This window comes from Anarrhichthys ocellatus, unplaced genomic scaffold (assembly GCF_004355925.1).
Source record: "Anarrhichthys ocellatus isolate YVR2014 unplaced genomic scaffold, GSC_Weel_1.0 scaffold43, whole genome shotgun sequence".
Classification (NCBI taxonomy): Eukaryota; Metazoa; Chordata; class Actinopteri; order Perciformes; family Anarhichadidae; genus Anarrhichthys; species Anarrhichthys ocellatus.
The window spans coordinates 1,051,228-1,076,429 of NW_022280073.1; the positions used below are offsets into that span (position 1 = coordinate 1,051,228).

The 25,202-nt window shown below is 42.8% G+C and overlaps 1 protein-coding gene across 2 annotated transcripts in view; it reads right to left on the reverse strand.

The window, feature by feature from the left end:
• ldlrad4b (low density lipoprotein receptor class A domain containing 4b) overlaps window positions 1-25,202 on the reverse strand; it is a 237,284-nt gene that overhangs the window by 114,541 nt on the left and 97,541 nt on the right. For both annotated transcript variants that reach the window (XM_031868552.1, XM_031868554.1), the window contains exon 3: window positions 9,623-9,763. In XM_031868552.1, coding sequence (XP_031724412.1) covers window positions 9,623-9,763 — 141 coding nt within the window. The remainder of the gene's footprint in view (window positions 1-9,622; window positions 9,764-25,202) is intronic.

Sequence of the window (25,202 nt, forward strand, 5' to 3'; positions counted from 1 at the left end):
AGCGTCCTCAATGCATGATTTGCAATGCCAAGTTGAGCAATTCTAGTCCAGCATCGGCAAAACTAAAGGAACACTTCCTAAAGCTGCATGGAGATGGGAAATACAAGAACACAACGCTCGCTTGTAAGGTGAAGAGAGCCAGATTCGATGAAAAGGCTACTCTGCCTGTTCTCGGCTTTGTACCCATCGACAAACCGATCCTCACAGCATCACAGTACCAACATTGTCACGCAGATTGCTTCGAAAATTCTGAGTTCATTCTCATTTTGGCGTACATGGCCGATATTTTCGATGCTCTCAATCATCTCAATCGACAGATGCAGGGCGGTGGAGTCAACATCATCGAAGCGGAAGAAAACCTGAAGGCGTTTCAAAAAAAGCTACCTATATGGAAACGATGAACAGAGAATGATAACTTCGCAAAATTTCCCCTGCTGGACGACTGTGTAGGTAAGATCGAAGACGTGTCTGGAATTGGAGACATTTCTGTACCTGGGGAGCTGAAGCAAGCAATTGCCATGCACTTAGATGAGCTCGCAAAGTCTCTCGACGGATACTTCCCCACCAGAGAGTCATATCCAGCACGGGTGAGACGTTTAGTGTTGTGACAGCAGATGTCACCGATGAATACCTCGAAGAAATCATTGAACTTCAGCAGAGCCAGCTTCAACAGCAACTCTTCAGAACAACAACGCTCTCAACGTTTTGGTGTCACCAAATCGTACCATACCCTCTTATTGCTAAGAAAGCCCTTGAGATACTCGCACCTTTTGTTACAACGTATCTTTGCGAGCAATCTTTTTCAAGGATGGTAGACATAAAAACTAAGAAAAGGAACAGACTTTGTTGCGAAAATGATATGAGAGTGGCACTTGCCAAGGTGAAGCAAGGTGCATTTTTGAACTTGTATCTGAAAGGCAACAGCAAAAGTCACATTGATTTGCAGTAAATATTCATTGAGCTATGTTTTTGTGTGAAATTCATGTTTTTTTGGTTTTGTTCTTTGAACACAGTGATTTTGTGTGCAACTGATGCATGGTTAATTTTGTGCACTAATAAAATATATACCTATGTTTTGAAGAAATCATATTTTATTTTTCCAATTACGAAGGGTTCGGTGAATGCACTGATGAAGCTTGCAGGGTTCAGTACCCCCAATAAGGTTAAGAACCACTGGTTTAGGCGATGAAACTACTTAGTTAGGTTTAGGAAAAGATCGTGGTTTGCGTTAAAATATCTACGGAAGTGGCATTGCTTAAGTACGGAAGTCACGTCACAAATAAATCAACATTGGCTTCTCGTTTCACGCACGGCACAAACTGCGGCCTCCTGGAGGAAACACCAGTGTTTGTTTGACCCATCCACCTCTCCTCATCCCACCCGTCCTGTGTGGAATTCTACTCATGCTGTCGCCCGCTAGCTATAGCATATAGCATCCTGGGCATCACTAGGAATCAAAACACCGCGGCTTTGAGAGCACTTGTTTTGCGCATTAACGTGATTAACCAATGATTTAACTTACAAACTAGGACCACTGATTCACCAAACCTGCTTGCTTGCAGTCACCACAGTCCCCGACGTTGGCCTCATGATTCATTTTCTTTCTAAAGATAGATTTGATTTTGTAGCGAGTAACGAAGGTTTCAGGGGAAATGTATCGGAGTAAAAGTATCAGTTTTCTTTGCAAAATGTAGTGAAGTAAAAGTAAAAGTCAACAGAAATATAAATAGTAAAGTAAAGTACAGATATCCAAAAAAATGACTTAAGTACAGTAACGAAGTGTTTCTACTTCGTTACTATACACCACTGTGTATTTACATCTACATGACGTTATTCTGACTGTTGGTGGAGCTGCTACAATGTTAGCATAGCCTAGCACCAATCCATCCGAGCTCCATTGAGAAGAAAAGTAGCCCACAAATCGGCATCATTACGTAGTTATTTCGGAGTCCCTTTTTGTCGGTTTATTGCCGTTAAATCACAGCCAAATCAGTTTATTTTGTGTACATACAGCTGTAGTAAACAGCGACCTGTGGCTTGCTAGACACAGTGAATACAGCTCGATAAAATCCACGGAGCTCCTCTGAACAATATTATGAACCAGACATGACGGCGTTTAGTTTCCCGGGATATCTGTGACTTCCACAACACGTACAAGGCAGAAATAGGTTATTTTTTCCATGGTTAATGGCGGACAGTTGAACAGCTTTCAGGGCGATAAGCCCCGCCCCCTCTCCGGTGCGATTCGCGCGAATGTACAGAAATGGTCCCCGGTGAGACCTGCGGCGCGATTGACACGAATATGCGTTTGGTGTGAACACGGCATTAGACTTTCATATTGCCTGAAGTGAATGAGTTTCAGTGTTCTCAGGTCGTGAGAACACAACCTATTCTCGCTACAGTCAGTGTGTCTTCTTGCTTCCTGCTTCAATGTAGTGGTCCCTCAGTGTGCACTAAGTCACTGTTCTCATCAGTCTATCAGACACTGAGGTCAAGTATGTTGTTACAGTGTACTGCCTGTTTGGAGCTATATAGGTTTCCATTTTGTTCTCAGATTTTGTTATTTCAGACCAATGATCTATCTTTTTCTTTTTCCTTCATCATAATTTCATTGGGTATAACTGTCTGAGTGTGTGTGTCTTACAGCTGAGGTGTAATGATCTGAGTGGTTGACCATCCGCCCAGCCTCAGGACAAGTAGAAGGGACTCCTTTGTGGGTTTGACTCCCGGCAGCATAGGGCTATATATGAAAAGGAGAGTGGGTCACTTGCTTTAATATGATTCCAGAAATGTAGGGCTCGTTTTTTCAATATTTAACAGTTGAGGATATTGGCCTAATTCAGCTCTGCTAGAGTGTTGAGTGTGTTTCACACACACCTCGCTGCCATTTAATAAAATGGGATCGATGATTGCTTTGAATATTCAGAGCCAGGTTCTAATTGGTAAATCAGTGTATATTTATCCATTTTTGCTTTGTCTTTTAGTTTATTCACAGCCAATTTTATATTTCCTTTGTTTTAATTGTTAAATCTTAAATATGTAGGTTGATTTCTTTGTTCGATAAGGTGGTTTCCAATTGTGAAATTGGCATTGTTTCCAATATAGTCTGGACCTTTTCTAAAAAAGAGTACTTGGTTCTGTCAGCGTTTGACCACTCCTTTAAATATACTGTATATAGCAGCTGACTCCATCAGTTTATCACCACCCCTCTGTCATTCTAAATGTCAACCATCAATCACAATACAATCATATTTTACAGATTGCTCAATTTTGTATTAGTTTGTATTAAAAACAAATATTTTTTTGGTGTATTATGCTCACCACCATTGGTTTTACATTGGCCATACTGTACATTCTTTCACACAACATTCCTTCAGCCATATTTAAACTTTGGTCCAATACAGTGCTAGCAAAATATGCAAGATAATGTTTCTTTGTCATCCTTACAAAATCTTCACATTGCAGACAGTTCAAGACTATGCATATTTAGCAAATGTTCTGTATCTGGAATGCTGTACAGCAATTTAAATGAAATGTAGAATTTGACTGAAGACCCATCATTCAAAATAAAAGGACATAGAAATCCACTCAGGCAAATACTTCCCACGCATGCCTGTGGTCTCGAGGTCACTACGGTCCAACTCCATCCCTCCACCCATCAATGCCTGAACCATTCAATTAGCAGCATCCTGCAGCTCCATTCATTTGCTGCCTAATTGACCTCCGAGTCACAGTGGAGATCAAGTCCTGGTAATGACAACAGCTGCACGGAGTGAGACTCCACCATGTTGACACCATAATTACGCAGCAAGTCACCCAACATGGGCTTTGGGGTCGAAACGAAGTGAAAAGGAAGATAAGGAGGAAGCCAGACGGGATGAGAGAATAAGAAATACATGGGAAAAAAAAGAGGAGGGAAGGGATGAGAAGACAGCTGACTGGAGGCTTGTTCAACCATGAGATTAGGCTTAAGTGATGAAAAGCAGGGAGGAAATAGAGACAGTCGGAGAGCCCCGGGTGAGGAGAAAGAAAGCACAGAAGACGGATGAAGAATGCTTCTCCAATGCTTTTAACGCTGGGTAACAGCAGAAATCAAGATAATGTCGTTCTGTGATGTCCATAGCCAACACTGGGGCGGAAACGACCACTGGGCTGGATCTAATAATGGGGTTGATAAATAGTTTCAGCTTCAATCACGGCGTATAACCGAACCCACTCGAGGTCGGAGCATCAAATTACCGTGGGTGTCTGGACACGTCGGCTGCGTAGAGGATAGCATCACTCCCGCATTTGAAAAACATAAAACAAACTAATCTAATCTGGTGGCCATATCACGAAGCCAGACAATGAGAAGCACTTAACAGAAACTTCAATGACGATACAATAACAAAACCATTTTGGATGGATTCTGGTTCTCCTCATCACAGTTTGATTTGGACTTCAGAATAAAAGATGCTCTTCAGACACCACAAAATCAGAGTTATGCTCATCAACATCCAAGAGACCAACACTGGCCCCCCGTATGAAGTCAGGAACGTGGGTCTGTGGTTTTGTAAATGGTAATTGACAATTAAGAGACAAAAACCATGAGTGTGTTGAATTGTGTCAATTTGTCTTTTTTTAACTGCTTTTCAATCTTTGTAAAACAGATATGACTCTGATAACAGGATAAATAAGATGGACTGAAATCATATACTGACGAACAAAAAAGAAAAAATTATAAAGTCAACTAAAACCCAGAAGGGAAAAAGGAGGCAGGGACAACCTTCCATCCTACGACAGAGTTAGGAGCTTTACTGCCAACACAGCAGTGACCTTAAATTCTTCTTAGAATGGTGAGAAAAAGCAACTGTATTGCCTCATATACAAGTGTCTAAGGCACTCAGACAGTCTGGAATGGAGTAGTCAATAATAAGCCTTCACAGACAGGAATCTCCAACACAAACAGAATCAATCAGCGAGCCTGGAGGCCCCGCTCGATGCTATTGAAGTGTCGTTCACACCGGACTGGAATCAATGGCTAAGCTAGAGTTGTACATCGATCCAGACCGTCCTCTGGTCTCCTTCCCTGTCCCCTCCTCACAAGTCAGCGGAGCCTAACAAGGGAAGAAAGCCAAGACAAGTCTGGCAAAAGTGAATCGCCATGTAGCCTTCCCCCCTTGATCTATAAAGGTACACCCTCTGAAAAAACATGCAGTCTTCCTCAAATGTTGTGCGTCGGCTAAATGGTGCTTTAGACAGCCACTACTCATAGATCACTTAGATCTCCTCATGGGTCTTGCCTGCTACCTGGAGAGTGACACATATTGGAGTAGTGCTACTGTGGTGCTTCACCCCCTAATGGACAAGAACATAAAAGCTGGATAGAAGCAGGTAGGAGATTCTTTCTGACGATCTGTATCCAAGGATGGGTTACTGAAAGGGAGTACCTGGCACGGACCGAAGGGGCTCAATGTGTCAGGGGCCTTCACCTACGAAATGTCACTCAAAGAGACATGTACCACTAGGAAGAGACTCTGAACGACCACAAAGAAACATAAAACGACCACAAAGAGACACAAATGACTACAAAGAGACCAAAACGACGACAAAGACATGCAAAACAGCTGCAAAGAGACACAAGGACACTCGCAAAGACTAACGTACATACTTTAACCCTAACCACAATCTTTTCCTGAACCTAACCTAAGTACTTTTGTTGCGTAAACCCAACCAAGTAAACCTAAAAACAAATTATACCTACGTTGGAAGTTTATTTTGAAAAGAGACTGTATGGATAGAACGAGCAGAAAACTGTACGTTTCCTACAAACATAGAAGACACTATGCACTAGACGCTAGAGGGGTACCTAGAGTGTCAAGCTCTTCAAATCTCCTGCGCCCCACGCACGATGGCTTTTGGCCTTGTCCTGCTGAATGTCTATTACAGATCACATGCTGTAATTTTGTGATGGTTGAAATGACGTTTAAATTGACAGAGCGGTACATTACCCATCTGTTAATGTTAATCCAGTCCAAATGGGGCTTTAAAGGCCTTGTCCAAAATATCTGTGACTGTATATCGATGACTGTACACACTACACGCATAAACACGTCTACCTACACAAACATGCGGTGTGGTATGAACAGTGTGTGCATGGAATCTGCAGCCTCCTCTTCATAAGACCACCAAACGGATGCATACATGTTAAAGGGAAAAATGAACGCAGTGACAACATTGATATGGGTAAAGGTATATTGCATAAATAACATCCAATAATGTGTATTTCACAACAGTTCCGAGCCACAGTGTGCTCAGCAGCAGCATTTCCACAGAAAACTAACGCTCGATTTTTTGTGGCTGCTGCAAGGTATGCAAACGCTGAAAGGTTTTGTTACGTCGTATTCATGCCTTCCTTGCTTGGTCATTTAGCATAGAGATGAAGGTTTTTGATAACAAACTGTGAGACCTTGATCGCTTGCGGAACAATGTTAGTATCCCTTTCAAAATAGGCCGCAGGCTCAGCATGCAATGTTCTAACACTGCAAAGCTAAAGCTAAACGATGTCACCTTTGCTCATCAGCATCCACTCAGTGACAGTTAAGGGATAATATCAGTACAGATGAAGAAAAGTTGGAAAAATAGTGTGAGTGAGTAAACTGTTTCGAGATGTTCATTATACAAACATATTTACTTTGAAGGTGCTAAATAGGAAATTCAGAGCTCATCTACGATTGAGGGATTGCCTCCACACTGCTCTCAACATGCTAACAGTGCTCACGGTGCAAACAGCTGCAACAGTGCTGACAGAGCTAGCAGTGTTAACCTGAGGGGGGACCCAGATATTACTACACTATGTCTTTACTTTGCACATAGTTGTTCGCTGCTGTATCAATGCTCTGAATGTTGATTTTAGCACCTTTAACTCTGGTACCGTTAGCCACCATGAGCGAGGCTGTAGCAGGAAACCCCCGAGTGTATATGTTTTAAAATTCATCTTTTCATTTGAAAGAGGAAGAAGGTGTATTTTCGTTGTTCAAAAGTTAAATAGCACATTAAAACAAGCTTTTATGGGCAACAAACATTTCGCTAACTTTTGCCTTCCATTGGATTCAACATGTCCCCAGTGTCTGCAGGAAGAACACAGGTGTAATTAACAGCATTAATAACGACTGCGTTGCATTTAGGGAAGCCAGTTCCGCGGCCCTAGAGAGAAAGTGTGTGTGTGTGTGTGTGTGTGTGTGTGTGTTGGTTGGGGGGGGGGGGCAGTTTGTCAGGCTGCAGTGTGTCTAGACAGTATTCATGATCCATCTGTCTGCCACTGCCACGGCAACAGCCAGCGGCTACAACAAGATGGCAAACCCCATTACTACAGAAACATTTTCTATGTCCCTCTCTCTCTCTCTCTCTCTCTCTCTCTCTGTCCACCACCATTTCTCTGTTTGGCCCTCTGTCTCACTTCCAGCTCCCCCTTTTCTCTCTCCTCTCCCTCTTAGTCTGTCTGCACCCTCTTCAATCCCCTGCCACTCTTTCTGGCAATCTCCACCTTTCCTTTTTTCCTTTTTTCTCTCTCTTTCTCTACCTCCAGCCATCCCTCCCTCCATCCCTCCCTCTCTCTCTCTCTCTCTCTTTCTCTCTCTCTCCATACCTCCCTCGCTGTCTCTCAGGCATCACCAGAAAATGTGCGCCGGCTCAGAAAATTACAATCATCGTACAGCTTTTCCCACAACGCCGGCCGCAGACACTTACATTAACATTCGCTCTAGACAGCTAAATATTTTAAGTACCCGGCTCAGGATTCTATCTCCCCCCCCTCCTCCCGACCTGTCCCTCCCAAAATAATAATGATAATTAAAAAAAGGTCGTTCCTAGTGCCTCGTGGAGGGAAAAGAAGGGCAGTCGAAAAAGAGAAGAAAGTGAGATAAATTTACAAAACAACATGGTTGGCGGGTTTGAGAGGTGAAACGCATTCGCGGTGAGGGAGTGAATGAAGGAGGGAGGGAGGGATGGAGGGAGGGGGAAGGTAGGTAACCCCCAAGACACACACACACACACACACAGAGAGAGCCGAGGATGAAAGTGCTGCTGTAAAAAAGTTTTCCCTCTCCTCCTAAAAGTTGTTGAAAGAGAATGCTGCAGCACATCAAAGTGGCCTGGCAGACAGCCATCGGAGCCCATTGGTGTCCTTCACCCTCTCGCTCTCTTCCCCTCCGTCTCCCTCTCTTTCTGTCTCCCCATCTTTCCGTCTCTCTCTCTCTCTCTCTCTCTCTCTCTCTGTGTTTCCATTGATCGTGACCTGTCGAGGGAACACTCTCATCTCAGTCCCTGGACAGTGCTGCTCGACGGGGGGCAGGGGGCGGTGGTTGGTGGTGATGGGTGGGTTCTTATGAAAGCAGCAAAGAGATTCAAACAAAAACTGCACAGAAATGGAAAGGTGGGAAAAAAATGTATGTCTCAAAAAACGCCTGTAGTGCTTCTATGGGAGACCTATCCTATGGCAGTCTATAGTGTGTTGACCTCCAGCTACTGTATAAGTATATGGTGCCATGTTGGCTTTGAATTGACAAGCCACGAATAGTACATAATCTACTGCTCAACAGGTCCGTCTCAGTGGCTCCACTCAGCAGTCCTTGTTGATCTGAGCTTTGGTTAAGCTTATAGGCAACTAAAACTCAGCAGTCGTGTTGAAGAGGAACCAATGTGACTGTTAGCAGAATGTTTTTCATACCGACAAAAAACTAAATCGTTGTCAGACAATAGTCGGTGGGTTCCGCACGGACTGTTAACTTGCATTTAACCAAAGCCTGCTCATACGTTATTGGTCAATACTACTCAAGACTACAAACAGACACCAGAACGCGTCTGATACCAACACCTTGTCCTGTTGCCATAGAGATTCTGTACTCACGCACATGTAAATCTATTTATAGAGATTTGACGTTGGGGAGTAATTTCTGAAATGAAATGGACAAAAGAAATTTGTAGTGGTAGGGATTCATGAGAAGCAGATAAAAAAGAAAACGTATTTTAATAATGAATAGATTCATTTCCTTCACCCAGCTCACCATGAGGCGGTCAAGTTGTTACATTTGATACAAATGGAAGCGCATCTGTTGTGTGACTGTTGAGTCTCTGGCAGACAAACAGGTGCGTAGGACAATGAAACCTAACGAGCACTTAATTGGCTCCTTTTTTTATGTTCCTTATCAATTTGAATCATTTTGTGCTACCTTTCTTTTCCTCATCACAGACTTACATGTTTTTTTTCAACGACTTCTCAGATGTTCCTGTGATGCGACTCCGTTTGTGACTACTAATGTTTTAAAACTAATGGTTATTGTTTCTTGAATATACAATGAAGGTTTTATGAAGAAATAAGTAGCTTCTTTAGTCAATTTGTTGCTGATGAAGGAGTTTTTGTCTCTACATGCCACAAAAGTTGGATCCTAGAAAACTCATCGCACTCGGCGGAAAGTTGTATTTCAAGTTCCACGCCTTAAAAAGAAAGACCCCCAGGTCGGCATCCACATCGTATCAACAAAGAGACCCCCAGGGAGAGGACAGAGCTGAAGACAACAGAGAGGACAGGAAGGAAGTGTGTTATCGGAGGTACAGAGGGCGCAGGGCGCCCTGCGGCACTCACAGTTGAAGATGCCCGGCGGAGGGTGCTGGGTGACCACGGGGCAGTTCTCCTCATCGCTGTTGTCCCCGCAGTTATTCAGCTGGTTGCAGATCAGCGAGCCCAGACGCAAACAATTCCCATTGGTGCAGTGGAACTTGCACTCTGCGGAGCCAAGGGAGAAGGAGAGGAGACATTTCTTAGCACAAGTATTTCAAGCGTTTCGTTTTCTGACTAGAATTCACGGCCTTTGAACAAACCAAAACATTTTGCTCATTCAAGGTAGGTGAGTCTTTATTGCTTTTAAGGAACAACACGAGTGATCGATCTGCTCCTCCGTAGCTGAAACACTGCGAAGACGTAGAATTGTGTTGTGAAAAGCTGTGTCAACCAAAAATGGAAAGAATTAAAATAAAAAATTTAAAAAATCACCATTTTGATAAAAGTACATGTTTACAAGAGGTGGTCATACAAAAAAACACAAAAAAACGCCCACACTGCAACAGTAGTGCATGCAGGCACACTCCAAAACGTGTAATAGCACCGATAAACCGTTCAGACATCAAAATGCTCAAAAAGCAGGCTCGTTATGAGCAGTTCTCCCTGTTATCTGCGCCTCAGAATGTGCAAGGTCAGATGATACTATTTTTTATTTGTATTTTTTTTTCTACCTGTGAGCTTAAACACAAAGCACAGTTAATGTGTTGAGTTCACGCAGAAACAAGGTCACACACAAAAAGTGGTTTCTGGTTCAAAACAACAAATAAATAAACAGCTTTTCAAGCAGGCCTTTGATGTGCCTCAGCCCCCGAAACCGTAATGTGCTGCTGTCACAGTTATTACCAGAATGCTTCTTTCCCCCTAAATATTAATATGCCTGATTAGCACTATCTGGTGAAAAAAACCCACCTCAAACCTATAAATGTGAAAGCGAATTAAAAAATGATATATATATATATATATATATATATATATATATATATATATATATATATATTCTGGGGGGAATAAATAATCATGCTGAACTTTAATCATAAGAAATGGAAATAACAACAAGAAAGTGTTTGATGCACTGGAAAGCAAGGCCGAGTTAGAATGCCCTGGAGTTTGATGTGTGTGGTTTGGAGCGTTCCATTCTTTGAGAGCCGCACTCACACTGAGCTCACCAACACTGCAGAGATGGACAGTCTCTGCACGGATGAGGACATACTGTACATGGAGCTCACGCGTAAAGTTATATCTCCTTTTTTGGGACATTTTTTGCCTTTATTTCACAGAGGACAGTGTACAAATGGGTGGGGGGAGGGTTTGACTGTATAAACTGTATAAAAGAAGTGGACATCATGACGTCACCCATTGGTTTGCGGACTGCCGTTTTGAAGCCTTGAGTTTGGCAATATCGCCATCTTGGATTACGGCTGTCGGCATTTTGTTATTTTCGTAACTAATGATGGACGTTACCATATTTGGAATGTGGAGGAGTGACATCGAGATACCATATATGGCTCTGGTAGCGGCAGCGACCTGTCAATCACAGTAAGCCCACCCTAAAGCATACTCTGCTTTATGGTCTCTTTGACTCTAAATGGACCATAATTTACTAAATGAACATCATGCTGTATTGAAGAAGACTTGAAACTAGAGATTGAGACCATAAACTCATGTTTACAATGTTTACTGAGGTAATAAATCAAGAGAGAAGTAGAGTCATTTTCTCATAGACTTCTATACAACCAGACTTCCCGGAGGTTGACCTGCATGCAACAGACGTCCCAGGGCTGGAATCAAACCCGGGATGTTTTGGTTGTAAAATAAAATAGCAGTTTACATCCATGTCGGTCCAAATTTTTATCCTATTAGACAATAAGCATATGAATTATTGAGCAATGGTCAAAAATTGTGTTTTGTTAGGTCACAGCGACAGTTCATCCTTGAGTCCAAATGGATGTTTATGCCAAATTTGATGAAATTCCCTCTAGGCCAGGGGTATTCAACTAAAATTCCAAAAGGTCCAGATTGAGAAAATCTCCTCAGGCAAAGGTCCGAAACATTACAATAATATCTAATTTGCACTATTTAGTGCCATATATATACATATATATTCAAGAAGTCTAGTAGTAACGTCTCTGTGTCGTCAACAACTGTCAAATCAAATTAAGAAAGTACACATCAATTATATTTTAACAAATTATTATTCTCAGTTTTCGAATTTAACTGGATGGATTATAAATAATACATAGAAATACATAAATAAATGTTCTTCTCATTTCAAGTAAAATAATGTCTGGATTAAAGAATAACTGACATAACAGAAAGCTTTTCAAAAATGTGCATTTTAAAATAAAGTACTTCATTTTAGAAAAATGAATTTCACTGAATTGTCCTGCAGCTTTAAATTCAGTTCATTCAGGTGTGAAGTGATGTCAATAAAAAAGCCACAATATTATATTTTTGTCATCTTCTAAAAAGATAAATCAGTGAGCATGGACTTTATCTGTGGTTATTAAGACTTGTTTCAGCTCTATTCTCTCTGTTAACATCATTGAACAGTGAATTCATGTGTTAGGATTCTGATCATATTGGGCTCTTTTTTCTTATTTTCTGTGTCTTCATTTCAGATGTGAGTGGGTACGTTTGTTCTAAAGAGTTGTGCTTTGCCTCGTAGTGCGCTTCATTTGCCGCTTTTATCAATAGTTACGGTTTCTGAACATATGAGACATGCTGGTTTTAACTGCCTGTGGGAAGATTAACATAGAAGATTCTGTTCATTCTTACTTGTAAATTCTATTCTCTCTGAACACATTTCTCTTTTTGGAGAACATCATGTGAGATAACTTCTCTGATCAGCGCAATGTTCCTGCTCTTCTTTCTATTTCCTCATCTCAGCCCGTGTGTCACGGTGTGTGTAAATCTCACTCGAGTCAGGAAACATGTCAGAATACCCATATTTGATTGGCTGAGCTGCATCACGTGATGTGATTTACAACGCATTGGTCGGTGTGTTTCCTGCACCGCTGAACAAGTGCCGTAACGGCTGAATAACATGCGCCGGTTAAAGTATAAACTCACTGTCTAATATGTATAATTCCAAATCGGATTTATGTCCTGGTTCCGGATGCAATTGCGTCTGGGTCCGGACCCGGACCGTGGTCCGCCAGTTGGGGGCCCCTGCTCTATATGTAACTTTAGAAGAGTACTCCACTGATTTAGCATCACAGTCTGCAACAACAACAACATCGAGGGATGTTTTTTTTAAAAGGATAACAATCGATCTAGAATAAACAGGTTCTAGAGATATTTTCTTTTTTATTGCCGCCTACATCGCTCAGAATTACATCTCGACTGCAGACAGTTCAGTCGAAGATTCCGGTGTCTTATGCTAGTAGCGGCTAATTTAGCCTCTAGCATTATCAAGAGATAAGGAACGGAATACAGAGGTGTGGTGAGCTCACCTCTTTATTACTCCACACCCCTCTGATTAGTCCGTAAATGATGTCACCCGAGTGACATCATTTACGGACATTTATGAGATCAATGGGACATCACACAGCCTTTTATGGAGACACACAAAAGGCAATTTACGTAGAACTTTTCACATGTGCAGTAGTACTCCCCAACAACCTGTAAACAGACTTTGATGTATAAAATCTGTGGAGGCTTTTGCGTCTGATAAAAAACATACACAAGCTTTTGAAATGTGCTAAAAACATATACACGCTTTTTTTTTTACTCAAAAACATGCAAAAAGGGTGAATGTGGCCTTTCTAGCCCCGAGTAGTGCCTGCAGTCTTCCACTCAGGTTAAACCCAGGGCAAAAAGTCCATCAACCCCTCTGCGGCTTGTTAGGCTTATTGCTGTGATTGCAGGCGGTAATTGACAGCGACTGAAGTGAGCACATTTACATTTTTACCAACTCAGAGTTTCTCCTTTCCTTATTATGGCAGCTGGACAGTTAGAGGATTCTGTTGTGAGAGATTTTAGTGAGAAAATCAAGCTGAAAGTGTAACATTGCCTCACATCTGGTCTATCTAGTCCGTGAACAGTTTTCCCCCGGTGGTCTGGTGGCTTTGGAAGCAAGTGCAACAAAAGACCCACGTCCCTGTCTGTTGGTGAAAGGAAAACTGTACTTGAAATGTTCTGTATCTTGAAAGTTAATGTGGCTCTTTTTGTGACGTGTCAGGTCTGTTAGCATGGCTGTTATTGCATCCTAAAATAAAAATACTGCTCGACTCAAATACATTTAAAAGGAAAGTATTTCATGGTCTGCGTTTTACTTGCAGAGTGTTTGAAATAATTGTTGCTGAATATTTTTCCACATCCCAATACAATGGAGGTAAATGGAATTTCATTTGTGGTTTCCTCCAGCATCAACGAGGAATGTGTTTTTTCCAGAAACAATGTCCTGGTTACTCGGAACAATCTACAGACCACACTTGTCAACAGTTTGCCCGGGTGTTTTTCTTTCTTTTAAGAAATAGTTCCCAATGAAAACTGTCGACAGGTGTGTGGATTATTGGCAGCAACCACATCTTTGTTTCTGGAAGGAGACGTCGTTTGAATTTGTTCACATTCCACACGTACAGCCAGTCAAAACCAGTCACATAAAACTACACTTTAGGTAAAGTCACGAAGCCACCTGCCAACACAATTGTTACTGTAATTAAAACTCACAAAGACTTTTAACCAATTATAATTGAGCTGAGGAGGCGGGTTAATAACAATGTTGTGCCGTCTCCATGGATATGATTTGGGGGTATTTTGACTTTTCTTTCTGAGAGAGCAAAAATAGTTTTGTCTTAGATTATAGATGCGGAGAGAAGGAAAGAAAATCAATCATGGAGCAAAAACACCATGTGACATGACAAAGCAAGACATCGGGGAGGAACTCAGAACTCAGAGGCTGGACGACTAATCCCAGGGGGCCCAGAACTCTGGGCTTAGTGTGTGTCAACTGGTTTGTTCTGACTGAAATGAAACCTTTGTTTGGGGTTTGCTCCCTCTAAGCGCAGCATCGGCTGTGGAGGATCTCAGAGGACTACTCCAGCGGTTTAGTGTTGAGGGACTTACTCAAAGGTGTTGCACAAAATGCCTTGAACGTTTCCCTTCATTAAGGAAAAACGTTAAGGTGTTTACTGCACTGAAAGATTTTACAGTGGTAAAACTCTACAATATGTTTGCTTGCATGTTGCATGTCATGTAGAGAAAAATGGAGAGAGGTCTTCCGGAATTTGTTTCAATTGGGCAAAATATTCTTTCATTTGAGCTGGTGTTGGTCATGTTTCATGTTGTCCGTAGACAAAGACAAGCATTAGCATGGTATTGGAATATCTGAGTAGACGGCGACAGCAGAAACAGCTGATCAGTCATGTGGATTCAGTGTTTGCAGAATTTATTCAGCAAAGGCCTTTCCGTAATCTTTTTTGCGCGTCAACTCTTTTTTCGACAAAGGCAAAAAAAAAAAAACTCAAGCCAACATAAAAGCTTTATTCTGCAATCGAGGAAGTTTTCTAAAATGTTGACATTTCCATACAAGCGCCTCTGATGCAATCCTTGAAAATGTGCATGTAAATATGTGAATGGAAACACGGCTAGTGTACGGTTCGAGCATCAAAAGCAGTGGATTTTACACTTCTTTTGTTCGACCCTCACTGCATAATAAACGTCCACATATTTCAAACCCCATGCAACCCTTCACGGTTGGGTCCCGTTTTATGAACTGTTGTTGAGTACCTGTCTCGAAGACTGTCCGTGTTTCAAAATGTAGTTCCGTCACTTCAATTTTTAGTTCACATTGTTACGTTGTTTGTGTCCATGTTCGTAAGCAGTTTTCTTCTTTCTTGTCTTTCTTTTCCCATTGCTACATTTCTCAGCATTTTCCGACATTACCTGGTCGTCAGTGTGATGACCCCTCCCTTCCACTAGGGGTCTGTGTCCTGGTTGCTGTCTATTCTGTGTTACAGGATTTACGGTGAGTAAATTACTGTTTGGTTGAAGAGCGGATTCCCTTTGGAGTTCGTTGGGGGGTTTCTATAGTGTGGTGATGAAAGTGGTTAGAGCAGTTGTCTCGGGGGCACGTCTGAGCTGCAGGTGGGTGGCCAGTTCCTGGTTGCTTTACTGGGCCTGCGGGTTTTAGTGCATAAGTACCCACCACAAGTAGCACCTGAAGACTAGGGGGGAGCTTACTTAGTCTTAGGATAGGCAGTCGGAGGGACAGGGCTGCAGTGATGTTAGCTGTGTATGGGCTGCTCTTACTGTTGGTGTCTTAGTTAAATTCTGTATGGATCAGTTTGGGTTTTGTGTTCAGGCAGTCAAAGTGTGCTTCATCTGTTCTGGTTTCTGTGGAGAACTTTTTCGGAGTAATTGGAGTGCTGTTTGTTGGGTGTCAGGTTTGAGTTGGATGCTGTTCGTAGGCTTGAAGTGTTTGCTGGTCCTGGCTTTACTGAGGGAAATGATAGTTTCTGGTATTTCCTGCTAACTGCATGTTTTGTATTCTGGTTTTTGTGATGATGGTAATGTTCTGGATGATTCTGGACTCTGTAATGAGCATTGCACAGCCTGTTGGGTGTCTGGGTATTGGACTCAGTTACCTTGCAGGTGTTTAACCTGAGAACCTGAAGACTGCTGCTACAGTGTGCTGTAGGTATGAATGGTTCATTGGGTAAGCAAGTCGGTAGTTAAAGGAGGGATGTGGTGAACTGTTTGTCGTTGTTAGCTCAGCCTGTTGCCTTCGGAAACATAAGCGCACAGCTCATGCCTTGATTGGTGTGAGCTGAGTTGTAGTTGGGTTAGCGGATTAGCGCTTATGATACTTCGGTTCTGTGCTTTTTGGTCTTCGGTTCTGTGTTTTTTTTGGTCTTCAGGAATTATGGAAATTCCAGTCCTTCGTGTTCACCACTTGTTGCCCTCCTATGAAACCTTGCTGGTCAATCATGTGCTGTACCATATCTGTGTAATCTCTCTGGCCTTCCTTCCTTCTCTGCACTTACTCTTTCTCTCTTCCCCTCTCTCTCTGAGGCTGCTCTCTCTGTTTGCAGTTGGTTGCTGCAGAGTCCTCGATCACCTGCAGACCATTTATCGAGGAGTCCTCCAGCCTCTCCGATTGGTCTCGACACTCCGCCATCTTGTGTTCTCTAGAGGCCTCTCTGCTGGCGGCCTCCATCTCAGCTGAGTCGGACCCTCCACGGAGGCGGGGCTCCAGGTGATAGACCGCCCCATGCTGCAGAAGGTCCTCCAGGCAAGACACAAGACCATTTGCTACAATGTAGAAATCCGCAGAAGAAGAAACTCCTTGCTGCATCACAAACCGGTCCAGAACGTCTTGGACCAGAGACCCGTTCGGAAACACCCAGCAACGGAGAGCTGGAGAGCTCACAAACACGTCCATTCCATGTACCATATCTGTGTAGTCTCTCTGGCCTTCCTTCCTTCTCCGCTCTCACTCTTAGATGCTTCTCCACATGTCAGTGAAATAATGTCAAACTTTGTATGACTGTGTGTCACTGCGTCCGTGCTCAAGAGCAAACAAAACGAGGACCCACACATACAATCAGTGCTCCGTAGCGCCACTAGTGGCTAAAAACGTACGGAGGGTTTAAACCAAATTACCACACAGCTAACCTGTAGCAACACAATGCTACAAGCATACTTATTATGAGCCAAACCACAATGTTTTGTCTAACCATAACCAAGTAGTTTTATTGCCTACATTTTCAGCCATTATTTGACAAATGTTACCCACGCTTTCCAACAATAACCACGTCCGTACCACAACTTTCAGCTTTGAGATACGAAGCAAAGGAAAACACTACAATCAAGAAAGTGCTATTTTGAAATTGTCTTTACAGAATCACTCAGTTCCACAAATGTGTCCTGCCTCATACAGAACATGACGTTCATTTACACAAAATATTCAGTCAAATGATGTGTGTTTGCCATAGTATCAAATCAGCACTGACATCTGCGCACCAAACCCATAACTTGATGCCATTATGCAGGTCTTTAAGTGATCCCCACCATTCTGGTCAGAATTCTTCTTGTCCTTGGCGAGGTAATAGATGGAAGCAAAAAATACTCCTTCACTGGAAAGGTAGAAATAAACACTTCAATGAAATTCATTAGGGAGGCGTGGAATGGGGGGGAGGTTGTTGCCGCTGTGTTTTGTTGCAGTTCATCGACACACACAAACACAGGGCGACTCGCACCTGCACAAACGCCTCTCAAGGCCCGTTCCTGGAGAGAGAGTGCTTCCGATTTGCTCGGTTGGCACTGAGCGACCTAATGACACTGCATATTTTCTCCTCTTCCTCCCCATAACAAGAACAGCTTGTTCTGCTCTTGTCTAGACAGTTGTGGGGGGGGGAGGGAGGCAGGAACAGAGAGCCGATTCAAAGAACAGACCAGCATGACTGTACTTTGGAACGAGTCTTCTGAGTGGCAATTAGTGAAGCCTCAGTGACTTGCCCAGCCTCTCCTCTCTCCTCTCCCTGTCTTTCATTTTACCTCATCAATTCCTCCGATTGTCTCCTCTTTCAGTCTCTTCTCCTCTTCTGCCTATCCTCTCCTCTCTTCTATTACTCTCCAATATTGTCTTCGTCCCCTCAGTCCATCCTCTCACTTTGCTTTTTAGTCTCCCATCTTCTGGCCATCCTCTTGTCTCCTCCGCCGCTCTTCATTCCTTTTCCTTCCTCTCCAGCAACACTCCCATTCACATGCATTCGAAGCGGAGCTTTGAAATGTCGGAAGATGCGAGGCAACAGTAAACCTTTCCCCCAAGTGAAGTGTGTGTGTGTGTTACAAACACAGGTTAATTAGCATGATTTGAAAATGCCAGACAGAGTGGTGAGATGAACGATCCCTCCAAGGTCTGCCAAGATCTGATCAGCAGATACTTAAATGTGAGGGATGAAGAAATGAGCAGGAAGCAAACAAGAGCGCTCATGAGAACACCGTTAAACAAGATCAGGGCTACTGTGTATGACAGCGCCAATGAAAATATATGAGCGGTCACGGTACACAGAAATGCCACTATATATCAGACAAATGCATTTACTGCTGTTGAGCATGATTTTCTTCACAACAATATAAAAACCTTGGCAGTATAAAACCTCGCAGACAAAACTGAAATTTGAAATCTGCCATTTGTATTTAGTCTTTTCATTTGATTCATTATAATTTTGTATATTAAATCCCAATCGAATCTTAAAATACCTTACAGAAGACATTTTTAAAACAAAAAGTATAAATTATTGATAATAATAATAATACTAAACAAATACAAATTTGAGTCAGCGACCTTTTCCCAAAATACTGCTGGTTCTGTGGTTTTGGCATTTGAAATGGAGCATTCATTGAGAGGCGTCGAATGAGGAGCGTCACTCTCAGTGCATCTGAGTATCAAGACTTTAAATGGATACGATCAAAATATGTAGATCCAAAATGTTTTATTATACAAATAAACTCATTTCTTAATCTAATCAAATCCATAAAAAAATGAATGATGTACAGTCCAGCTTTGTTCCAACCAATAAAACTGTGGAGACCCCAAAAGTGCCAAAAGAAGTCTGGTTGTATGGAAGTCTACGAGAAAATTACTCTACTTCTTATTTGATCTATTACGTCAATAAACATTGTGAACATGAGTTTATGAAACTTTTTCAATCGCCTAAAATGTTTTAGTCAATATCCAGTTCTTAGCTCCAACCTCTCGTTTCACTTCTTGTTCCAAAAGGCCAAGATGGCGATGACCAAAAACCAAGATGGCGACAGACGAAATTCCGAACTTGAGGCTTCAAAATAGTTTACCTCAAAAGAATGGGTGACGTCACGCTGACTACATCACTTCTTGTCTACATTCAATGGTTTGAACACTATGTAGCTTCAATATAGAGCTGAATCAAGCTGATATATATGATACTGTCCGGCAGAGTGGTGTGACCATAAAGTTACTTCAGGGGAAATACAAGAATAAATGTTGAGGCCCCATTATCTGATAGAGAGATTCTCCTCCACTCACTGAACACAGAGAGGAAAAAGTAGCACGTCTCGCCTTGTTCCTCATTGAAAAGAATGAGGAGCCAATTACATTTTGACCTCGAAGAGAGGACTAATCAGGCAGGATAAATGACAACACCTGTGTGGGTGAACTATAGACGTGATAGAGTTTGATAGAGGTGTTACATTCCTGAACTCCGGGCAGAGCTGCAAGCTCCATTTCTTTCCAGAGGAACATTTGAGTTAAATGTGTTTCTCAAATGATGAAAAAAAAGAAGAAAAGAAATCACCACAAATGTGCCTCTTTTTTATCGTCAGCTGATGCTGTCAATATTTCATCAATAGCAGACTCAAAAACTTACTGGCCGGACAACAAGTTAAACATGGAATTGATTCGGCACAGAAACTTTTTTTTACAATTTACTTCCCCATTTTTGTCCCTTCTCCTCTCACACTCCATCATCTCCGCCATCTCCTCTGACGTCAGTCAGCTGATCTGTCAACCTGTCTGGCACGGCGGGTGTGCGACAAAACAGTCTGCTCCGCAGCAGCAACCAGGAGAAGGAGGAGGAGGAAGAGGAGGAGGAGGAAAGTATACAAAAAGCAGAAAAAAAGACAGATGGCAGCAGCGAGAGGAAGAGAGGGAAGAAAGGGAAGTGGCAGTGAGGAAAATGAGGAGGAGGAGGAGAAGGAGGATGGTTGGTGATGGTGATAAGATTGTGGGTGATGAGAGCTCTGAGGATGTAGGTGATAATGAGGATATGATAAGGAGTGAGTGAAAGGAAACGTATTAGGAGATAGGAAGAGGAAGAGGAGGATTACTCTAGGAGTAGAGCATGAGAGGAAGAGCGGAACTTCCCCGATCGCCACATTCACACCAAACTGGTCTGACCTCTCTATTACGACACCGGCGGAGCGTTACAGGACGTGTGATATTGACTTTCAGCCTCTGCAGAACTAACGTTTCACATCAAAGGTCTCGAAAGAGGAATCTTTCTCTGTTGGAAGGAATGATTGCTGAGAGACAGAGGGAGGGCTTTTTTTGTTATTGCTATTTCCTCTTACTTTCAACTCCTGCACTGTTCTCTAACAAGGAGAAACTAAGTCCCACAGTGGGGAGGAAAGCACTCATACAGACTCAGACAGAAATGTGTGACGTGAATTGCACTTGTGTGTGTGTGTGTGTGTGTGTGTGTGTGTGTTTGTGCCTGTGATATAACAAAGTGTATTCGTCGCATGCCAGTGACAGACATGGGGGCCGGATACTCGTTTCTAGCAGTGTGTGTGCGTGTGTTTGTGTGTGTATGTGGGTGTGTGTGTTTATGGGGACGCCAAAGTGTCCTTGGGCGTCCGATCGGATCAGTGTGTTTCTATGCGTGTGTGAGCAAATGAGAGTCAGTAACAGCTCTCAGACCAGCAGCGTTATAACTAGAGATGATCGGCCCGCCGGTTAGAACCTGCTGGTTGTCAGCCGACTGGCCGATCATCTCCCCGTTTTTTTGTTGTTTTTTTGCCCTTACATTTAGAGACAGTAACACCGTGTTCTAACAGCAAGCGAGCACCCGACTATTGCATTTAGTTCCAAATGGTGGCCTCTATCTCAGAAGATAGGGCTGATTTAGAACAGTAGATGGCATTCTGAGCCATTTTCAACCATTACATTTTAAAGATTTTTTTTCGAAAGAAATGCCAATATTAACACCAGCACTGATGTGTTTCCTTACAGGACAGTCGTATCATTTAGTTCAAAGCCTAAACATGTTTAAGTGTGCGGTTACTCTTTAAATATGCCTTTCTGGCACGGCATGTAAACCGATCAGCTGTGCGCTCGAGATCAGACTGGAGACGAAACCATTTAAAACATGGGTGAGTTTGTAATTGCCATCGTTTGTACGTTTCTACTTTTCAAACAGAGAACAAACATTTTATATTGTGCTATTTACCGGAAATGACATCACAACACAGCCAACAGGAAGTACGTTTTTCGCTGGGGATCGCCCTGTAGCTAGCCGTGTAAAACCACACAACACAAATTGTCAGGTCAATGACAATTGATGTGTTGTCATATGTTGCACCTGTTTTCTCCTGGCAAAGGAAAATATGTTAAAAAAAAGTGGGATCTACTGCAACTCACATTATATACTTATATTTGTCAAGTAACCGGAGCATTTTTGTTTGAGTTCAAGGTCCTGTAACTTGGCGCGGTTTTGGAGTGATTTAACAGTCAGTGTTCTCCATGAAAGAAAAGTTACAAAAAATGTTTTTGCTGTCAATCAAAAAAAACAAAATCTTCTTGGGAAGAAAGAAAATCGGCAGATCCCCCCCCCCCCAAAAAAAAAAAAAACGGCTGAAATCGGCCAAGAAAATCTGAATCAGTGCATCTCTAATTGCCACAAAAGAAAAGAGTAATATGCTGAGGCCCACTAATACAGTACCGCCTGTATGAAGGCGAGGGCCATCAGCAGAATCCTGGATCCCTCCACGTTTAAGTGTTGATTCTCAGTCAGTCTATTTCACCAGCCGGGCTGCTAGACTTTCAGTATGGATTTTCCATTTTGGAGAAAACTGATTATACCGAGTCATTTCATCATTCCAAATGAAGTGCTGGCATTAATGTTGGTGTTGAGGATGAATATCTTTACATTATCCTCCTCTCACAGAGACTTTTCCAATCTGTTTTTATCACATGAGACACCCTGGAGTCATTTAACCTTGGACGGCTTTAGATCAGACAGGAAAATCTTGACAAAGAACGCATACATGAGCACAGAAATTGGAACAGACATTCATAGTTCCCAGAGGATGGATTCTCAGGACTTTGGTTGATCCCCTAACTCATCATCTTGTGCCACCAGCAGGTCAGAAGTTTTCATTTAAATATCTCCACATACTAGAAGCAGGAGAAACATTTTGTGAAATCGTAGGTCAACATATCCGTTTGCAAAATACTTTGTTTTGATCTGCAAAGCTAACGGCATCAGCATAAGCATGACGACCAACATACCGACCACCATCATTGTAACACTTACTCAATGTTTTTGAAGATTTATACTATGGCAGAAAGGTATAGTTCATTTTAGTAAATAAGGAGTTATTTTGGACACAGTATTCATTTTAAAGGCACTTATATGGTACATGTATAGCCCTCTTCTAGTCTGACCACTCAAAGTGCTTTAACACTACATGTCATTCAACCATTCACACACATTCATACACTGATGGAAGGGGCAGCGACATGGGCTAGCGTAGCCGGGGATCGAACCGCCAATCCTCTGATTGAAGGACGGCCCTGCTCTACCACTGAGCCACAGTCGTTTGTTATGGTGCTTGTAAGAGACATGTTTTTAAAAAGGGACTAAATCATTACAACAGCTAACCAGAGATAGTATGCTATCTTATAATCGTCGGCCCATAGTTTACATCTGGAGGGCGGTTGGCAGCTCTGGGAGACAGACCTTCAGACCCTTTAGCGGTTAGCTGTAGCAGCTCCATCCAGACAGCACGAACCCTATTGGCTCACAGCGGGCTGGTGGAAACGTAAGATCTAACCTGTGTCATGGCAGCAACAGACAGTTTGTGCCCCTCAATCAAACCCCTGGTAAAGAAAACAATGCTAACCGCAATGAAAGTTAGAGCAATCAAATTCAGTCCCAACCACTTCCTCACATACTGACCATTTGTCAGGACCATTGGCGTCCCTTTAGGGTAGCATAGAGCCAACCCCAAATCACACATAACCCACGTAATCAAATAGTATGCAATCCACGTGGATTGTTAGACCAGGACAGGTGACGTAGTAGAAAGTCCAGGTAGGGAGGAGATTGGGGTGGATTTGTGGGTCTAAAATCACCAGACTTTCAACCAGGGGACCGTTGTCAGTGTCCTGTGTGAAACCAGCAGTCAATTTAAACATATTTTTTTTACGTTACATCCTTACTACTACGGCCCAAGTAGTCAAGTTGTTGCCTAAATGCTGCATGGGCATGTGCAGGCCCACTCATAGAACTCACAAAAAATGAAAAAAAATAACTTTTGTAGATATCATATGAACCGCTACATGTGTAAATAATGCTGGCCTCCCGTGTGTCTTTGAAAAAGCTAATCCACCTTTAATCCAGGTTGGTTTTCATTACGTTGAGTATTGAGCGTTAAAATGCTGTTATGCGCTGAAGATTAGTAAGGTACTGGGTTTTGCATTTTTACATGGTAGCTGTTGTCCCCTCGGTCTCCATCAGTCTCCCTTCCCCTGCTCTCTCTCTCTCTCTCTCTCTCTCTCTCTCTCTCTGCCCTCCAGCCTGCATCCTTGATATAAGGCGAGCGCCAGCTTTGCAGGGCAGCATGGTAATAAATGTGTTGCGGATGAGTCCGTGAGCCATGAAGGGTTGGGGCATCTCTCCGACCTGCTGTCTCTCTCTGCCTCACCCCTCTTCTTTTTTTTTCCACCTTTCCTCATCTCCTCCTCCTCCCCCTTTCTTTCCTACCTTCCAGCCCGTCATTTGTCTCCTCTCCCCTTACGTCACTTTCTTTTTTCCTCCTCCCCTCTTTTTCTTTTCTCTTGTCTCCTAATTTCTCCTTCCCCCTGTCTACCCTCACTGCTCCCCCTCTCCTCTTACTCTGGCTCTACCAGGATAATTAAGCATGTCAGAGTTGTGCTGACTTGGCACAATTGACACCCATAGTGAAGGAGAGAGAGAGAGAGAGAGAGAGAGAGAGAGAGAGAGAGAGAGAGAGAAAACCAGTGACAGAAAGAGGGAGAGAAGTAGAGAGAGACCTTCAGGCTGTGTCTCCTTTCTGCAGTCCAGACAGTGCATCACTACTGTTCCTCTGTTTAAGTGTGTGTGTGTGTGTGTGTGTGTGTGTGTGTGTGTGTGTGTGTGTGTGTGTGTGTTCTGGGCAGAAAGTAAATGGACTTGTGTATGCCTGCGGGAATGCAGTCACGCTATATGGCAGCAAAGTTACACTGTGTTTTAACCCTCTCCGTCTACTTTGTCCCCGGGGCGTCCTGCTGGCCCGGCAGCTCACACTTACAGCTTTCAGACTCAAACCAAAGACATTGTAGGTGAAATGGACAGGTGCATGCCATCAGGAGCTGCTGACAGCTAATTGGCATCATTTCAATGGTGCCAGTTGGCCAGGTCACCAAAGGTAAAGCTGAAGACGGGGTCTAAGCCCATAACTTAACTCAGTGAGTCCATGGCAATGGATGGGGGGGGTCAGTTGTCCGGATTTAGTTGTGGTTTCTTCACACAACTGCCTCTGCTCCTTTTTAAGTGTACAACCGAGCACAGTTCCAAAAAGTGGCACTGTGCTTAGGTTTGGGTTTGTTTGTCTGTTTTTCTGTTTGTCAGCAGGATTATGGAAACAAACTACTGGCCCCAATTTCCATAAAACTTGGTGGAAAGGTGTACCATCATTTTCCACTTATGGAAACAGCCTTGGCGGAGGTCTGCCCTCTCCGAGTGTCCTTCTGGTTTGATAGTGTTTTCATTGTGTACATATTGAATTGTTAATTGTTTAGAGGTGTTTCTCACCATGGCTGTGTTGGATGGTTAATCAGAGCCTGGTGATATATACAGTTGTGTGAAAAAGTGTTTGCCCCCTTCCTGATTTCTTA